The sequence below is a fragment of the Aquarana catesbeiana genome, linkage group LG01 (genome assembly GCF_042186555.1).
Source record: "Aquarana catesbeiana isolate 2022-GZ linkage group LG01, ASM4218655v1, whole genome shotgun sequence".
Classification (NCBI taxonomy): domain Eukaryota; kingdom Metazoa; phylum Chordata; class Amphibia; order Anura; family Ranidae; genus Aquarana; species Aquarana catesbeiana.
The window spans coordinates 121713701-121734452 of NC_133324.1; the positions used below are offsets into that span (position 1 = coordinate 121713701).

General features: G+C 40.3%; 1 protein-coding gene across 2 annotated transcripts in view; it reads left to right on the plus strand.

Moving 5' to 3' along the window:
- The window catches only part of LOC141133853 (interleukin-6 receptor subunit beta-like), a 143277-nt gene that overhangs the window by 101138 nt on the left and 21387 nt on the right, over positions 1-20752 (plus strand). For both annotated transcript variants that reach the window (XM_073623446.1, XM_073623440.1), the window contains 5 exons: positions 652-859; positions 7846-8007; positions 8546-8665; positions 10574-10726; positions 13124-13270. In XM_073623446.1, the coding sequence (XP_073479547.1) occupies positions 652-859; positions 7846-8007; positions 8546-8665; positions 10574-10726; positions 13124-13270 (790 nt within the window). The remainder of the gene's footprint in view (positions 1-651; positions 860-7845; positions 8008-8545; positions 8666-10573; positions 10727-13123; positions 13271-20752) is intronic.

The window sequence follows — 20752 nt, forward strand, 5'->3', positions numbered from 1 at the left end:
ACAAAGTTCACTGCTTGGATCTTAGAAGAATGGGGTACACCCTAAAATGCTTGCCCTGAGAATTTGAATCCATCTAGCTATTGGCCAAAATGCAATATCATTTTCTTAGTGTGGTATTTCAGATAACTATACTGTATTTTGGCCACTAGATGGAGGGTGTAACATGAAGGTGAACTTACCCTTCAATAACATGGTCCTGTATAAGATAAGATGAGAGTAGAAACTTTAACTTGCCTCAGATTTCTGGACATACATCAAAGCAAATGTTTTAGGTAGGCAATGACAGCTTCAGATGCCTTAGAGAACAATGATGTCTACACATTAGCATGTATGTGGCCTTATGTAAATATCTGGGAAAATACTAGATACTATGTTTCACACCGGAAGATCTGGAATCCCTTTTTTTAATTTTATTTTTTATAGAATTAGGAAATACAGGTTGTACTGCTATCATAGTGGAGGTCTGCAGATCACTGGTATGCCAATTTTGAGAGACTTGTATAAGGTCATAGACATTTTTCATGAAACATTCTTATAATATACAATAAATAAATAAATATATTTGAGATAATATGGTTGTTTCTTTGGCAGCTCTGATTGCCCTTTTGTTGTCCATTGTTTTCATCTTAACTTTCTTTTGAATCCTTGCAGTATGCGATGCATGTCTATGTGGATAAATACAATGTCATGATTCAGAGGCTACCAAACAGCTGTGGCATTAATATTTTCCACCAAACAAATAGCACGAATTTCCTCGTCAACCTCTCTGTCGCTTTCTTCAATGTGTCTGTAACTGCTTTCAATGAAGCCGGGAATACCTTGTCAGCCAGCACTCTGGTCCAACCTTTGACTTCCCCTGGTAATGTGCCTGTTTAGATTTTGCATTCATTTCTATCTATCTATCTATCTATATATATATATATATATATATTAAAATTGTTAAAGGTTACATGAAAATAATGTTATACAAAACATAGCTGTATCCTGTATCACATCACATTTTCCCCATCATCCATATCAGAGTAGGGGTATAGATAACGTGCTATAACTTCAACGCGTTTCACGGGTCAACAGCCCGTTTCATCAGGAAGCCAAGCATAGTGAGGCTCTGTTATGGATACATGATTCATACTGAAAACAACTAAATTCTACAGCCAACGACTGTGGTATCATGGAAGGAGTGGATTCCAAGCAACTGACATGTATCTGATCATATCCTGGAGAGAATGGTAGCCTTGGAAAAGCCAATTGGTCCTCTGATTATGATGGAACTTCTAAAAGTCCAGCATCATCTAGCCCGGAGAGGTCCACATCAGGTCCCTATAAATATAAAGTGCCCCCTCCTTCGTATGAAAGGCTCCTGTCCACCATTGGTCACCCATCTCTGATATAGATGATGGGGAAAATATGATGTTATACAGCTATGTTTGTATGTGATTGCTTTCATGTAACCTTTAACAATTTGAATATAAATGTTTTAACATTTGTACAAGTAAAACTTTTTGCTTATTTTTTTGGTACCGTTAAAGTCTTGATTTTCTTAGGTGTTTCGCAATTAGTGGACCTCCAGCTGTTGCAGAACTACAAGTCCCTTGAGGCATAGCAAGACTCTGCCTCTGGGTGTCAATGCTTGTGGCTGTCAGAAGCATGAGGGGATTTGTAGTTTTGCAACAGCTGGAGGTCCGCTAATTGCATACCCCTGCTATATAGGATGTGGTACCGGACAACACACTAAGTCCAACATTTAGAAGGTTCTCCTTAGGGAGATTCCTTCCTCTTACAAATTAATGAGCATTTAAAAAGAATGCTATGCCATCATATGAAGATGTCTGAGTATGTGGAATCTGTAATTGAATCATTAACATATGGAATATAGGTGTGCGCACAGGGTGTGCCTGGGCACACCCTAATCACCCTGTGTGGCACGGATTCTCCTGTTTAGACCCCTGATTATTCACCAAACCCCCCTAATGGGGCTCCTGAAAAAATAAATAATTAAAAAAAATAAAATTGTAAAAAATAAAAATAAAAACTGACACCGTCCACTGCCCTACTGACACCAATCTGTGCCCTAAAGACACTGTCCACTCTACTGACACTGATTTCAGAACTTTTTCCACCTTTAATTTGACCTATAAACTGTACAATTCAATTGAAAAACAAACCAAAATCTTTTAGGTTGGGGGAGTAAAAGTAAAAAATGAAAATAATGTGGTTGCATAAGTGTGCACACCCTCTTAGAACTGGGGATGTAGCTGTGTTCAGAATTAAGCAATCACATTCAAACTCATGTTAAATAGTCAGTACACACCTCCCATCATTTAAAGTGCCTCTGATTAACCCCAAATAAACTTCAGCTGTTCCAGTAAGTCTTTCCTGACACTTTCTTAGTCGCATCCTACCGCAAAAGCCATGGTCCACAGAGAGCTTCCAAAGCATCAGAGGGATCTCATTGTTAAAAGGTGTCAGGAGAAGGGTACAAAAGAATTTCAAAGGCATTCAATATACCGTGGAACACAGTGAAGACAGTCATCATCAAGTGGAGAAAATACGGCACAGCAGTGACATTAACAAGAACTGGACATCCCTCCAACATTGATGGAAAGACAAGAAGAAAACTGGTCAGGTCGGCTGCCAAGAAGCCTACAGCAACATTAACCACTTCTGCCCCGGAAGATTTGGCTGCCCAATGACCAGGCCATTTTTGCGATACGGCACGGCATTGCTTTAACTGATAATTGCGCGGTCGTGCAATGCTGTACCCAAACAAAATTGACGTCCCTTTTTTTCCCACAAATAGAGCTTTCTTTTGGTGGTATTTGATCACCTCTGCGGTTTTTATTTTTTGCGCTATAAACAAAAAAAGAGCGACAATTTTGAAAAAGAACACAATATTTTGTACTTTTTGCTATAATAAATATCCCCAATTTTTTTTAAAAAAGCTAATTTTTTTTCTCAGTTTAGGCTGATATGTATTCTTCTACATATTTTTGGTAATAAAAATCACAATAAGCGTATATTGATTGGTTTGTGCAAAAGTTATAGCGTCTACAAAATAGGAGATAGATTTATGGCATTTTTATTATTTTTTTACTAGTAATGGTGGTGATCTGCGTTTTTTATCGAGACTGCGTCATTATGGCGGACACATCGGACACTTTTGACACATTTTTGGGACGATTGACAATTATACAGTGATCAGTGCTATAAAAATGCACTGATTACTGTATAAAGGTTACTGGCAGGGAAGGGGTTAACACTAGGGGGTGATCAAAGGGTTAACTGTGTTCCCTAGTGTGTGTTCTAACTGTAGGGGGAGGGGGCAGACTATAGGAGATGACAGATCGTGGTTCCTAGATATTAGGAACTCATGATCTGCCTCTCCTCTCAGAACAGGTGTTTGTGTGTTTATACACACACGTCCCTGTTCTGCCTCTCGTGCTCACGACCGCCGGTCACGAGCATCGCCAACCCCGCAGTGCAGCGGGCGCATGCCTGCTATCCTGCTTAAAGGAGCCGACGTACAGCTACGACTGCTCGCAGGATCGTGACGACCTGCCGCAGTACAATGACGGTGGTTGGTCGGCAAGTGGTTAAAGGTGCTGCAGGAATATCTGGCTAAGTAATGGCTGTGTGGTACATGTGGCAACAATCTCCCTTATTCTTCATAGGTCTGGGCTATGGGGTAGAGTGACAAGACAGAAGCCTTTTCTTACAAAGAAAAACATCCAAGCCCAGCTAAATTTTGCAAAAACACATCTGAAATCTCCCAAAAGCATGTGGGAAAATATGTTATTATAAACAAAGAGAATTTCTCCTGCGCTTGTGAAGGCGTTGCTAGTATAGAGTGGTAGTACTTTCAAAGGGAGGGAATTAAAAGATTATCATGCGTGTCCCACTGCCTAAGCTCACCAGGGGTGGTCCGAAGAGAGCCAGGTGAAGGAAAGTGATCTGACGCTTTGATCAAATTGATACAGTTTATTTATATACAGAAACAAATAAATGCATATAAAAAGTAGCTATGTATTCATAAAAACAGGGTTACAAAATAAACACATTAAAATTTTAGAAATTGGACATGCCCATGCAAGGGCAAGTGCTAAAAGGTGGCTGACATGTTTCGAGGGGTTCCCTCTTCATCAGATCTTTGAAGAACAACAGGAGAAGTCTGTACAATATGGTAGACCAACATAAAAGAGTGGCTAGTTGGGAGGTATATCACATGGTAAGTGATGGATTCTCCTTAGCTTTAAAGCTGTCCACATCCCAGCACTCTAAATAGAATAGATACCAAAAATATATATAGTACAGAGCACATATAAAAAGAAAAAATCGTATACTACACATTGCAGACCAGGAGACGTATAACAATTAAAAATAAGGGTTAAAAATAAAATATAAACATGTTAAAGTATTAAAATAGTTGAAGTGTTAGAACATTAAAAAGCCTTTAAGGAGCCAAAAAAAAAAAAGAAAAATTAGTGTTTCTTTCTTATCTTATGGTATTGCTCAGGAAGTGTAAAAAACATTGCTACTTGCTGAAGTGAGTTAGCTGTACACAATTACAGGTAGAGTACAAGTGTGAATAGATAGTATGCAAATATACATATATATAGAATTGTGCAAATTGTATAGATGAAAAATTATTGATGAAGAATTATTATTATTATTATACACACTGCACATGTACGTGTATACAGCATGCACAAACAAGTGTGCAAGCACACAAGTGCATACGTACAGGCATGCATGCACATGTGAAAGAATACACACGTTCTACAGTGTGAAAGTCACAGAATTAGAGAAACTGTTGTGTGGAACGTCAGCATTTCATGGTCTGATGAAACCAAGGTTGAACTTTTTGGCCATAATTCCAAAAGATATGTTTGGTGCAAAAACAACACTGCACATCACCAAAAGAACACCATACCCACTGTGAATCATGGTGGCGGCAGCATCATGCTTTGGGGCTGTTTTTCTTCAGCTGGAACAGGGGTCTTATTCGAGGTAGAGGGAATTATGAACAGTTCCAAATACCAGTCAATATTGGCACAAAACCTTCAGGCGTCTCCTAGAAAGAACTTCATCTTTCAGCATGACAACGACCCAAAGTATACATCCAAATCAACAAAGGAATGGATTCACCAGAAGAATATTAAAGTTTTGGAATGGCCCAGCCAGAGCCAAGACCTGAATCTGATTGGAAATCTGTGGTGTGATCTGAAGAGGGCTGTGCACAGGAGATTCCCTCGCAATCTGTCAGATTTGGAGTGTTTTTGCAAAGAAGAGTGGGCAAATATTGCCATGTCAAGATATGCCATGCTGATAGACTCATAACTAAAAAGGCTGAGTGCTGTTATAAAATCAAAAAAGTGATTCAACAAAGTATTAGTGTAAGGGTGTGCACACTTATGGAACCATATCATTTTAGTTTTTTATTTTTACTTCCCTCCACCTAAAAGATTTCAGTTTGTTGTTCAACTGAGTTGTACAGTTTATAGGTCACATCAAATGTGGAAAAAGTTCTGAAATTATTTATCTTTGTCTCATTTCTCATTTTTTTACATCACAGAAACCTGACATTTTAACAGGGGCGTGTAGACTTTTTATATCCACTGTATGTGGCTTGATGATGCGGTTTGACAAATATGGTTTTTACAGGCATTTTTTTTTTAACTATAGCTGTGCAAACTTATTGCAGATTTATTTCTATATGGTATTCACATTGAAAAAAAATGCCTAGAGTACTTAGACTCCAAAACAGTAGAGAAAATCCAATTTTGGGCATCCTGCTGATTAAGTGGCAAACAGTATGATTCTACAATGTGCATACTATGTAGTCTAGGTTTTTTTTTTTGTCAAATCTTAATTGAACAAGCTGAAGTTAGATGCTGATTGGATACCATGCACAGCTGCACCAGATTTTGCACTCTCCAGTTTTAGTAAATCAACCCCATTGCGCTTGTTTCCAGTGACTTAAGATCCAGGCACATCCCCATGTTCTGATGGTGGCTGCATTTGTTGTTTTTTTTTTATTATTCGGGCTTCCTTTCCTTTATTGTCACCTGCTGATCCTACCAGTAACTTTCCTTTCCTAAGGTGATAATGCTCACTTATGTACTGTATCTATGTAGGAACTTTGACATCCTAGGCCGTTCACCTCATTTGATCTACAAACACCCACCCCCTACTCCGTTACGTAATAAGGAGGTGTTCTTTAGTCCACATAATACACAGTAGCTGTTTGAGATTTCAGTTTAGTACACAGGAAGTTACAACGATAAGTATTTCCCTCAGGATCAACATTTTTTCTGTACTTGCAGAAAATATACTTGTTCTGAAAACAGAAAACAAATGCAGCCACCAGATTTATATAATATATTACATTTTGGGCTCTTAGTGATACTAATATCACTATTTATAGTCATTCTGAATAATTATCTGCAGTTTCTGGGCTTGCGGCATCAATATGAGCTTACAACTCTACACAGTTTTCTTCTGAATAAAAGACTCCAATCCCCCTCATTTTACATTGCTAATTATAGAGACATACAAAAGTTGAAAAGTTACAGCAGAAAAAAGACCAAGTGGTCCATGGAGTCTGCCCGTGTATTTTGTTTTTTTTTTTGTTTTGTTTTTGTTTGTTTTTTTAATTTATACATATTTTAGGGCTTTTTTTTCTTTCTTTTAAAATGGTTCTAAAGGCAGAAGTTTTTTTATCTTAATGCATTCTATTCTAAAAAAAAAAACCTTCTGTGTGCAACAGCCCCCCTCAGCCTCTCTACTAGATAAACGCAAGCAAAACAGTTAGTGAGCCAATGAGGAGAGAGAGGGGGCGGGGAGAGCTGCGGATCTGTGCCTGAATGGACACACAGAGCAGAGGCTCGGGTGCCCCCATAGCAAGCTCCTTGCTGTGGGGGCACTCAACAAAAGGGAGGGGCCAGGCACGCCGGCGAGGGACCCAAGAAGAGGAGGAACTGGTCTGCTCTGTGCAAAACCATTACACAGAGCAGGTAAGTAGAACATGTTTGTTATTTTTAAACAAAAAAAAAACAAGACTTTAATATCACTTTTTCATACGTTTTTCAAGCATCAACTACCCTTCCAGTAAAATAATGCTTTCTAAGATTAGTTTTAAACTTTCATCCTGTTTAAGGTCATGTCCCCAAGTTATTGATCATGGTTTCAGATCGAAAATACTGCCCTCTTGAACCCAGTGTTAAGTTTTAGTCGTCTACTAAAACGACTAAACCATTTTAGTTGACTAAATGAATACTATTTTAGTGGATTAAAATTAGACTAAAACTAAAACAATTGAGATGGCTAAAATATGACTAAAACTAAAATGGCATTTTAGTCAAAAGACTAAGACTAAAACTAAATTTAAATTTGACTTCAAAATGGTCATGGTCTGTAGTGCATGTTCATACCGCAATACCATAAATAATAGCATATTAGATTTTTCACTCCAACAGTATATAATGAGTTTGGAAATTGTAGAGAAATGTTAACTAATGCATTACAATTTAATTAGTTTTAGTCAACTAAAATGTACTGGAGATTTAGTCGACTAAATACGACTAAAACTAGAACAATTGCAGAAGACTAAAATGGGACTAAAACTAAAATGCCATTTTAGTCCTAAGATTAAAACAAAATCGAAATTTGCTGCCAAAATGAACACTGCTTGACACTTATTCACTCCATTGATGTATTCAATTATTTAGCAATGGTAGCATTGTATAGTAAATGATCTTGCTGAAAAATGTAAAAGACTGGCTCTAAAGAAATATTCAAACAAATGTAATGTTAAGAATGTTTTCTACCTTTGTGATTTCTTTATAGAATTACCTGGAAAGATATTTGCTACATATAAAAATGATAAGATTTTCCTCACTTGGCTTCCATTGTTTTATAATGATTTCTGTGTGATCAGCTGGGGAACAAATTACATGCAAATGAAGTCTAATATAAGCATGACACGAATCCACAACTATTCTATTCATGGTAACAATTTGCCAATAATTTTTGCACTAACAACAAAAGTATTCATAAAAATGAATTGGGGTTTGCTGCCATAAAGGTAAATCTTCTTTAACTATGGATTCCAGACATTGCAGAATGCACAAAACTAGTATAAATAACTATATGAGCATCACAATAGTACAGCTACTTAAATACAAGTAATAAAATAAAGGGAATATATCACATGTATACTGTGACAATGACAATTGATTGCATCCATTGATTGACAAACATTTTCCAACTTGTCTGCTCATTAGAAGTCCACCTAATGAACTGGCCAAATTTCACTCTGTCTATGGCCAGCTTAAGACATGCCAACAATTCAGATTTCCCATGGAGACCCACACTGCTTTTTCTCCATTCCACATTTGCTGTGCATTCTGCAAAAAACGCTGTTAAGCTTAAAAATTCCTAGCAAATACTTCTGGGGAATAGCCAGAAGACTATTCCCCAGAAGTATTTCTGAAAAGTGTTGCTCTTAAAAAAGAGCTGCAGGAGTAATGTTTTTTTCTGCTTCCAGGGCCTTTTGATGGATTAAAACGTTACACAATAATGATACACTTGCATGATTTAAATAAATGTATGAATTCCACACGTGAGACAACATTTGGAATCACCTACATCTATGTGGAGGAAGGAGGTATGTAGCATGTTGTGCTTGTGCCGATACTCTACATGGCCCCGACAACATATTTACTTGGAAATACTGCAGATACTTGGAAGCTCATGATGAGCCGTACAATTTAGTTCACCACAGTGTTCAGTCATTTATACCAAGTAGACAATCGAATTGAGAGAGAGAGACTTTTGGAAGTTTTAGCTTTGTATCTACCTTTGGATTACTGAGAAAAAAGGGTTCAGGACTGTGTTTGTGACAACTGCTTCTATGCAGCTAAATAGTAAATTATTATATTTCTTCTTACTCATAATATAATTGATAAAATTGGTAATTTATGGCGAGGAGTAATGACCAATGGAAAAGCCATTCCTCTAAAGCACTGCAAAGTACAGCATGTCATCTTTGCTAACACACCCAAAAAAGCAAGGGTTTACATTATAAACCCACTGTGTCCTACAGGCAATCAATGCTCAAAAAAGGTGCCACATCCCCAAGCATATAGTAGCAAGGTATTTGTATATTGGATGGGACTTTAAAGGCACCAAAACAGACAAACATATATAAAATACAAAAGTTTATTGTACAAATATTAAAAACAAAGAATGGGGTTCTAGTATGAGGAACCCATATACATTACTATCGCATTAATGACATAGGAATAACCAGTTGACTTAAAAAAAAAAAAGACCAAAAAGGTCACTAATGCATGAATAAAACCCCAATGCATTCCAGCTTCCATTATCTTCTTCAGGGGGTTGGTGTGATGGGTAGCCTAGTGTTGGTGATAGAGATGAACACAGTCAAAGATTCTCTGAAGTCAGATCAGGCAATTAGTCAGGCAGGAAAGAGCCCAAGGAACTGTTGACTATTTAGCCAAAAGGGTATAACAAGGCTCCTAAGTCAAAATGTAGTATCTTTGGAAGTGGTATAGGTCCACCACAGGTGATCTACAGGTGATAAACAGAAAGATATGTTTTTTTTCAATTCAAAGTCAAAATATGTGGATGCTCACAAAGGTGTTCCTAGAGTGTCCCAGAAAACCCACAATCTCAGCCAGTAAGCCAATTGGGCCAAAGGTGCCTCAGGACATGATGTTGGGGACATCCGAACAAGAAGCAAGAATACAGGGTGCTTGGTAAGGCCATTAGCATCCACAAGTGTGCAGTCATGTAAATCAATATTTTGTAACCCTTTCATCATATGTACATCCGTACACTGCTAGTGTAGAGCACAAATACAGTATCATTTAAAGTGTATGTATAGCCAAAACCTTTTTGCTTTGAACAGAGTAGGGAAGAGTTAAAATCCCCTTTCAGATTTTTTTTGTATTTTTTTTTTTGCTTGGGGATATAGTTCAATTTTTGTCCCAGAAATGCAACAGGAAATTAGTGGGAATCTCCCAAAGTTAGAGGATTTCCCCACTCAGACAGTTGTCCCCAAAACAAAAGATTTCCTTTAAGACCCCATTCACACAGGGACTAGGTCGCCTGACAAGTCGCCTCCCGTTCTGTACTATGGAGCCGTTCTAAGGGGAGCGACGCAAGTCGCTCCGACTTAGAAAAAGGTTCCTGTACGACTTCGGGGGCGACTTGGGGCGACTTGCATAGACTTCTATGCAGAAGTCGTTTTGCAAGTCGCCCGGGCAGTCGTTTGCAGGTCGCCTCGCTGAGGCGACCTGCAAGTCGTGTTGCCCCTGTGTGAATGGGGTCTAACTCTTGTTTCGATGACAACTGTGGATTTCACTTTCTGTCTTGGTGACAATGATCAGAAGTACAAATACAGGGTGACCAGAACTAAAATATATATATATATATATATATATATATATATATACCCACACGTTGATGCCTAGAGATTATCTTTAGGTATTAAAAATACTTGTTATTAGTGTGTCAAAACTCACAAAGTGAGTGATATTATTATTTGAAGTTCCCAGGACTGGTTCACCTAATGTGACTATAAAAAGTATCACCAAAACCTCAGCTGTGGTTGAATGGAAGGAAATTCCAGAAGAGGACTGTTTGGGCTTTTTACTGTTCTATAGAATATTCTGCACAGATGTTGTAAGGAACATCACTCAAGGTATGGATGAAATGTAATTTACCAGCAAAACAATATGTAGTAAATGAGATAAGGGATGACCGATCTTTAGGTGAGTACTCCCCTCTTTTCCCAGATCCTGTTGTTTTTTTAACTACTGTTGGCTTAAATGACTATATAATATATAATAGCATTAGGAACTGTTTAAGAAATTCTGCAAGCACCCCTACCTTTTGAAATCACGTGAAAACACACATATAAAACATATTTATATAAAGACTGACTGTTCCATACATGCACTTTGCTACCTACAACATTCTTGTTCCACAGGAGGAAAAAGTCGATATAAACTCCAAAGCACAGGTATCATACTCACCTGAAAGAAAGTCGACCCCATGGTTCCTCTTAAAAGGATACAAACACCATTCCCTTACACTAAGCTATTTCTAATCTACAGCCAACAACTTCTACTCAACATTATCCACACATACAATAAAACTGTTCAGTGACTCCCCTCAGTCTCAAGCACCTTCTGAAAAGGAACATGACATCTCCACTAGCCTTACGGTGGAACCTCACCCATGTTAAGCAGTATTAACATGTTCTCCAGCAGCACCCAAACAAAGCTCTACATTGCAATACATTCTTCTTTACATTGCAACAGACCTGTCCCTGTAAAGACTGGCCTTTTTTCTTACAAAAAAGAACAGTGTAGCGCTGAACTAGTGAAAAAAAAAAAACACATGTGTTGATATATATAAACAAGACCCACAAACTTATCATGAGTCAATATGTGATATTAGATGATGTAAAACCATGACTAAAATAAGTGTAAACAAAACTGAAAATAAAAAATATTTCTATATAAATATTAACGAAATATTATCAAAAAGTTCATATAAGTGACCAAAATTACGTGTCAAAAAATACTTTAAAGAAAAAGTTCAATGTGACAAAGTGAAGATATTGGATCCATAAATGAGCCCGATGAAAGGACCGGAGTTACATAATCCACCATCAGTGTAGCCCACCACCAGATGATAAAGTTGGAGGCTAACCAGAAAGCCTGCGACCGCCCTTATTCAGGGGGGTCAAAACAGGCTTAGTAGTGGGAGACATATGTATCCCTCAGTGGACGATTAGTGGGTCCTACACGATCCATAGATTGGGAGATCATGGATCGTGTAGGACCCACTAATCATGGGGTACTTTGTCGCAGGATTTGTGGCTCCCATTTATGTACCTTATTTGGGAAGAAATACCGGGAGGAATTTTGAGGATTTTTTCCTCCATATTGGTGTTTTTGCCACTGCGGACCAGCCGTGGAGAGAGGAGACCAGTAGGATAACGTGAGGAGTCCATTGAGGGATACATCCAGGAGTTCACCTCCCACTACTAAGCCTGTTTTGACCCCCCTGAATAAGGGCGGTCGCAGGCTTTCTGGTAAGCCTCCAACTTTATCATCTGGTGGTGGGCTACACTGATGGTGGATTATGTAACTCCGGTCCTTTCATCGGGCTCATTTGTGGATCCAATATCTTCACTTTGTCACATTTATGAACTAATATTTCGTTAATATTTATATAGAAATATTTTTTATTTTCAGTTTTGTTTACACTTATTTTAGTCATGGTTTTACATCATCTAATATCACATATTGACTCATGATAAGTTTGTGGGTCTTGTTTATATATATCAACACATGTGTTTTTTTTTTTTTTACTAGTTCAGCGCTACACTGTTCTTTTTTGTATTTTGTATGTGCCCATGTATTGGGGTTATTGTGTTTTAGCTGCAGGACTTCCTTCATGGTCCCCCACTTCAATTTTTATTATTACTTATGTTTAGCACCTAGCGCAATTTCTTTTTCTTTTTTGGCTCTTGGCCTTTTTTCTTGACAGCCTTTGTGCTCCCAAAAATTAATATTTCAGTTGTATTAGCTGCTGAGGAGATAAACAACCCAACAGTTTTACTTTTTTTTTTGTTAATTGCACTTGAGTTCTCAGGTTTGCACAGCTGAAATTTTCAATGAAAGTGTCCTACATCCAAAACTTTTATTTTCTTTCTTCTATGAAGAATTCATCAGCAGGAAAGGAAGCACCATAGGGTGGGTGGGATCAGAACTAAGAGCCAAGGCAGAGTCACAGAGGCCCCACTGGTGATTAATCATGTTTTTTGCTCAATAGAAAATATAAGCCTGCACTTGCAGACCTGCAGTCCTTGGATTTGGGTGCAGTCATCTCTTTTTGCTTAAAAAAAAAATATATATATATATATATATATATTTTTCCAAATCCTTTGAATATGGCCACACTTTGGAGTTGTGTGGATACTTCCTTTTTTAGGAGGTCATTCTATGTTTAACCAGGTACTGTACACATTAGATAAATATATCAGCTTTGAAATTATTATATTGTTTTATTTTATTTTTTATCCTAGAAATTACTGTAAATTCCTCAAGTATTAGAAGTTACCAGATAGAGGACCTGAGAAGCGGTCAAGAATATCATGTGAGAGTCTCAGGAGTGACAGTTAAAGGGACAGGACCACCCAGTGCCACCGTTATTTTCAAAACACTCTATTATGGTATTAGAAACCATTCACTCTAAAGAAAAGCATTACTGTGTATTAAAATGAAAGGTTTTACTATATTAATTGTCGGTCCAAAATGGTTGTTTGCCTACCAAGCCATTTTTTAAAGCTGATTATTATTCTTGCTCTCCCTGGACAGCAGCATTGTCAATCTGGGGAGGGGGTATTGGTAAATTCACTAGCCGATTTAGATGTACTTGGCTAACAAATTAAAGCTGAACTCTGGCTAACACATTTTAAAGGAGAAGTTCACCTTAAAAAAATAATAATAATTGCATATCTTTTTGCAGGTAAAAAAAAATTGCATTTATTTTTTTTTTATTTGGAACCTGCAAATCATTGCACACTTGATCAGCAGATAACGGGTGCAATCTCAGGATCCTGCAGACTGTCAGCTGACATCGTAAGGCAGGCAGTTACTGAATGACAGGAAGAATCAATGAACTACCAGAGTGTTCATCAGCACTATGGTAGTTCATTGAGAACAATCAGCCGCAATGGTAGTTTTAGTTCTCCCACTCACAGAACTCCGTAATGCATGTTGCGGCCTGGGTGGGCGAAGCCCCATGCGGCCACTTTTTTTTTTATTGAGACAGCGAGTGCAGGAAGAGGTTCCCTGGTCTGCTGTCATGACAGGGTCTCTGAGGGCTTCTCATTTAGTAGCATGTTGCACCCTGGATATGGGTGTAACATGTTATGAAATGTGAACTTATCCTTTAAGCAGTTACAGCAAAAGTTTTTTTTCACCATTTGGGATAAAGGTTTTATATTCATGAATAAAAGCTGTCCTTTGTAAGCACCCCTGTCAATGATAAATGGTTAATCGCAACACTCTAAATGCCATTTTTCCTGGACAGCTTGGTCTGTTACAAAGGAAGATAAAAAAAATAACAGCCTTATTAGCAGGATCACCAGGTCAAAACTAAGGAAATATGGGGGCGTGGCCTAGCGATGGAGGAGTAGAGTTGCATACTCTGGAGCTTTGCACGGACCGCGATGGTCATTTTACATGTTGGGAGACAGGCGGCTGACACAGACTACAGGGGAGCCGATGAACGCAGAAATCACCCACTACTTTTTCCGCCAGCACCCGGCTCCTTCTCCCTTGGCCTCCACTAAGATGGCACCGCCACGCACCAACCCCACAGGTACAGCTTCCATGAAGCTTACACAACTGCAACTGGGGATGCCGCAGTGGCTCAGTCACAGCCACGTTCACCTATCCTGTCCCCTGCACTCCCACAGACTGGCTCTGAGTTAACACAGGGGCTGGGTAGTTGTAATGAGGAAGCTTTGAGGGAGATCATGGCAGATTTCCCCACTAAGCAGGACCTGCAAGATATGGCCTCCTCTATTGTACATGCACTTTCCAAGGAGCTGCATGAACTCCGTAAGCAAGTGGACACTGTTGGGGAGAGGATGACGGACATTGAGTCAGCTTCCACCTCCACAGTTACTTGGCTCACTGCTCTGGAGGCTGATCAACAGGCCTTCCGCTGTCATCTCACTGATGTCCAGCTGTGGTGAGAACCATAACCGATGGAACAACTTGCGCCTGAGAGGGATTCATGAGGCCACCATGGGCCGCGACCTGCACGTCACAGTGGTGGCAATTCTCAACTAAATTCTGGGGAAACCGCCCACTGCTGAGTTGGATCTAGATCGTGCCTACCTGGTGCTAGGGGCCGTGTGCCCCGCCATCATCTCAGGAGGCTCATGGCCCCACTGCACCACCACGCAATGTTCTCTGCAGGGTCCATTTCTTCACTGTAGAAGAGGAGATCCTCCGCCAAGCTTGGGATAGGGGTTCCATTGACTTTAACGGTGCCCTTGTTCGTGTCTATCCAGATGTCTATAGGCAAACCCAAACCATGCGGGGGATGCTCCATCCCCTGTTGGAGGTAATTCATGAGGCAGATACAACCTACCACTGGGGTCACCCCTTCCACCAGATTGTTCGGAAACAGGGGTCTGAATATTATATGCGCACCCCCGACTAGTTACCTGCTCTCTTCAATTTCTTGGATAAACCCGCTGTAGAAGTTCCTAACTGGTTTGACGTTTTGCTGTGCCCAGAGGCCTTCTCCTTTTCCCTGCCTTGACCACAACCGATTTGTCGATCCCGAGCCTCCAGTAAAGAGACTCGCAAATCCACACCAGCTACATCTGAAGACTGACTGCAAGTTTTTCTTGTTCCTCTAATTGACTCGCTATACTTGGCCCAGTTATATATCCATTTTTTATGGAGATACCCCTGGCCTGAGGGCTCTATTTTTGATATTTTCACTTTGTCATTTATTTATGTATACAGTTGGTCTGTTAGCATTAATATCTGCTGCCTATGACACTCCTGGGCTAGTATTTTTTCTCACCCTGACTTATTTTTTTGGGACCCGGATGGTCCCCACACTCTCTTGGCTGGGTCGTAGTTCTGTCTGGTGGCCTTCCTGGAGGCCCCTGAGCCATGTCTCCTGGCTTTTTTGCCTCAGCCTTTGGGATCGGGGGAGACCAGCCTGGTCTGCTTTGCTTCAATACAATTTATTGCTCTGCAAAGCCCGGGACTGTCGCAATCAGCAGGAGTCAGGTTATAGTCAAAGGGAAATAGGGGGGAAAAGACATGATGGCAGTTGCTGCTACTGTCAATTCCCGTCTAGATCCCCCAAAAAGAGAAGGGGGGTGGGACTATTCCAGTACTAGGTAAAAAAGTACAGTGATAGACATAAGAACAAGTTAAAACTTATATAAATTCATATTTTAATAGTAAAAAAAATACACAATTACAGACAAAGTATCTACATACAATCATAAAATGAAAAAATGTTTTTATGATTGTATGTAGATACTTTGTCTGTAATTGTGTATTTTTTACTATTAAAATTTGAATTTATATAAGTTTTAACTTGTTCTTATGTCTATCACTGTACTTTTTTACCTAGTACCGGAATAGTCCCACCCTCCTTCTCTTTTTGGGGGATCTAGACGGGAATTGACAGTAGCAGCAACTGCCATCACGTCTTTTCCCCCCCTATTTCCCTTTGACTATAGTATTTTGGGATGATGGTACCTATACCTGCTACATATTACATTGTAACTAAGGCCTCACTAGTTTTGTAGGAGTCAGGTTATGTTTGCTTGCCCTCTTCCCATCCCCTCTTGTTTGGTGGGGGTGGGCAACTGGTGCTCATACTAGGTCTATATTACCGTGAATGGTCATGGGCGGACCCCCTTCCCCTTGCATTTGTGCCCTTATTCACCACGGGTTCCATGGGAGAGAGTATCAGTTTTTATGTCTCTCTTCCTTTACATTTTTCTGTCCCATTTACTCTACTCCCGCCTTGATCACCAACATTGTTATAACTCTACTGCCCTAGTTACTTTACATTTTGCGGCTGTAATGTGTTAGATTATTACTGTGTTCCCGCAGGATCCTTGCTCCGTGCATCTCCACTTTCTTGTTTTCTCTGCATTTTAGACATCCCCCGATAAGGCGGTTCCCTGCCTAAGTACCTAGTGTGCTCTGTTAGGGGCCCAAGTAATACATGTGTTTAGACTCCTTTTCTTCCCCCTGTACCCTTCTTCTCTCCATCTCTCTCTGCTCCCCCCTCTCTTTTTCTATGTTCTTTGTGGTCTTTGTCTCTCTCACATGGGGCTGAGTGGTGAAGTCCTTATCTTTCAGCTCTTCATCTATCTGACTCCATTGTAGTCCTCCATTGGTTCCTTAAAGGTCACCTCCCTCAATGTCCAAGGTCCGAATGTCCCAGAGAAATGCTCTCGGCTGATCTCAATATGACCTTCTTCTTGACAGACCCACTGGTATCTTTACACAAAATGCTTCAATCATTGCGTACGTATGGGAACTTTTCCTATTTTCAAATTAACCTGTCAAAGTCCTCTTCTCTTTCTATTTTGTTAGACCGGGCAGTGGTTGCTAGTCTTCGCCCCTCTTCCCCGTTCCGATGGGCATCTGATGCCATTCGTCATTTGGGAGTTAATTTCATGCCGGACCTGGCCGCTCTTTATGCAGCCAATTTTGATCCTTTGCTTCTTCGACTGCGGTCAGACCTGCTCTGTTGGCATACCTTGACCTGGGCATACCTTGACCTGGTACGGATGCTGTAATGCTCTCAAGATGACATTTCTGCCTAGGATCCTGTATCTGATGCAGACTCTCCCTATCCGCTTACCCCCTTCTTTCTTTAAGCTTATAAACTCCCTATTCCGAGGGTTTATATGGTCCCATTGGAAACTGCGCCTTAGATTCCAGCTTCTTCATCTCCCCAAAAATTCGGGGGGGAGTGGGCCTCCCAGATGTGCGGGCATATTATAGAGCAGCTCACCTCACTAGGCTGGTTGACTGGCATTGTCATGCTGAGGCAAAGCATTGGGTGGCCATGGAGATGGGGGACTCAGATGGTAAGGCGAAGATGGATTGCCTCTCCACTGCCGAAGGTTCTAAGTGACCACCCCACTCTGGGAAGCATTTTGCAAGTATCTAGGGACACCTTCCGTAGCTCTTCGATATCTCCACTGCCTTCCCCCATGGTTCCTATTTTGGGTAATCCGGAATTCGAACCAGGCCTCCAGAATCCTCAGTTTCTCCGCCTGGAGCAGGACGGTCGTCTTCATCTATGTGACTTCTTAGAGTCAGATGGAAAACTCTCATTTGCGGCACTTGCCATCGCTGTGGATCCCCCCTTGGACTTTTGGAACGGTCTTTAGCTTCGGCACTTTCTTCGTCAGTGTTCTCGTTCCCCAGGCGTCTCTCCTCAGCTCACAGAAATGGAGAGTATTTTCCATAAGAGGGAACCGATTCGCTACTGAATTTCTACAATTTATGCTGCCCTTATATGACTGGAGACGAGTTTTATCCCCTCCTTCCTTTTCTGATGGGAAATTGACCTTGCTATACAGCTTACCGATTCACAAAAGCAGAAAATCTTTCACTTTGTCCAGAAATCCTAAATGGCCACTAAGGTTCAAGAGACCAATTATAAGATCCTGATGAGGTGGTATAGGGTTCCCATGACCTTAGACCGTATTTTTCCACAAGTATCCGACACATGCTGGCAGTGCAGTGGAGATTGCGGCACAATTATACATATTGTCGGCTTAGACTGTTCTGGCAAGATGTGACTAGTACTATCAAACACTTGACTAATGTCAAACTGGCGGATGACCCTGCAGCATGTTTGCTGCAATTCTCTCAACGGCCTACTGAAAAATACAAGACCTCTCTTACTATTCAGCTATTAAATGCTGTGCATTTCCTTGTGTTGGAGGTCTGTGCACCCGCCTTTGAGGTCTCTCTGGTTTACCAAAATTAATGAACTCAGGGACATGGAAGACTTTACAGCTACACTCAACAGGGAGGAGTCCTTTCATGACACTTGGAGGCCTTGGCAACACTTTGTCTTTACGGATGCCTATTTACAGGAAGTTTCGGACCCTGGTTAATTTCCCCTGGGACGTGTTATGAGGCCCCAGGTGAATCTGCTTTTTTGTTTCTTTATTGTCCTTTCCCTTTTTGCTCTGGGCCTAAGCCCGGTCCCTCTATGCTGTGTGTATTTCTTTTCTGCAATATTTGTTTTCCCCTCTTATTCCCTTCTCTTTCTCTGTTTTTCCCCTTTATATACCCTTTCAGTCAGTCTGGAATCTTTTCCATGCAGTTTTTGCTGCTATTATGTATCTGATTATGTTACATTTCATGTTTTTACTGGGATATACTAGCCACCGGGGGTTCTTACCACCCCGGGGTATTTTCCATAAGGTTGCTTCAACGAGGTCGGGGCTATTATTTATTTATATATATATATATATATATATATATATATATATATATATATATATATATATATATATATATATATATATATATATATAACCTTGGAGATGCTTGTGGGTTTTTTTTTTTTCTTCACTGCATTTTCTCTGATATATTCCCATCCACCCAATATAGACCTCATTCTTGTACATGCTCCATTTTGTCAAGCTACTGGTGTAGCTCTGATGCTGTGTATGTTACCAGCATAACTATGTAATTGTATTTTTGAAATACTCTTGGTTTGGTATGTATAATGCAACTTATGGTTCAAAAAAAGGAATTACAAAAAAAAACAAAGGAAATGTTTGTTTTGGGGTTTATTACTGCTTTAGGGCTGGGTGTGCCTTCATTCGTTGTCCATACTCTGTCCCAGCCTCTCCCAGTTAGGCTTGGTTCCTGGCACATAGTAGTGTACTCAGTACCGTTTAAAGATCATTGAAACAAATAAGTTGCTTCTCTGGGAGTAGCAAGGGCAGCTGATTTACTGTGGAAATAAGTGCAGCGCTGCACCAAATAGTATATATAACTATATATACTATACACTATATTTATATTATCAGCTGATTTACTGTACACAGTAAAACAACTATGAAAATACAAAGAGGTTTGTTTTTTTTTCCATTTACTTCCTTGGGTTTAATAATCACTTGACCAAATAGTTATAAAATCATTTTTCACATATCTTTATTCAAAATATTATACAATGTCTTATGCCCCGTACACACGGTCGGACTTTGTTCGGACATTCCGACAACAAAATCCTAGGATTTTTTCCGACGGATGTTGGCTCAAACTTGTTTTGCCTACACACGGTCGCACAAAGTTGTCGGAATTTCCGATCGACAACCACGCGGTCACGTACACCACGTACGACGAGACTAGAAAAGGCCGGTTCAGAACCAAGCGCGGCACCCTTTGGGCTCCTTTTGCTAATCTCGTGTTAGTAAAAGTTTGGTGAGAGACGATTCGCGCTTTTTCAGACTCGTGGCTTTCAGATCGTTTTCTGCCGTTCAGTTTGTGCTTGTGGGTTTGTATCTGCTCTTCAGTGCGTGCAGTCAGTTCGTATCGGAGTTTTCTGTGTGATCTTGCCTGCTCGTTGCTGTTTTTCAGGTCACTCTTCACAGGCCTTGCTGTTCTTCAGTGCGTTCTGTTACTTCGTTCTGAGCAGCCGACCGTTTTCTAGCCATGTTTCGTATGCGTACTCCTCGTAGAGTTCGTGCTGTGCGGGGGCTTGGTGTTGGGGTCCTGACCTTGACACAAGTCCAGTCCATGAACAGGGTGGGGAGGAGTTCATGGACCAAGAATTGGTTGCTTCAGCATGACCAGTTCTGTCATATGCCTTTGCTCCGTGAGATCCGTGAGAATAATCCTGATGATTTCAGGAACTTTCTCAGGATGACGGACCCCGTGTTTCACCGTTTGTTGGCTTCGCTGACCCCCTATATCAGCAGGCAGGATACCTGCATGAGGCAAGCCACCACTCCAGAGCAGAGGTTGGTCGCTACCTTGCGGTATTTGGCCACAGGGAGAAGCCTGCAGGACCTCAAGTTCTCGACAGGCATCTCCCCCCAGGCTCTTCTTTGTGGACATTTACTGCTTGTGTTTGTTTGAGCTGACCCTGACAGAAATGTGTGGAGTGCAGAAAATGTCATGAT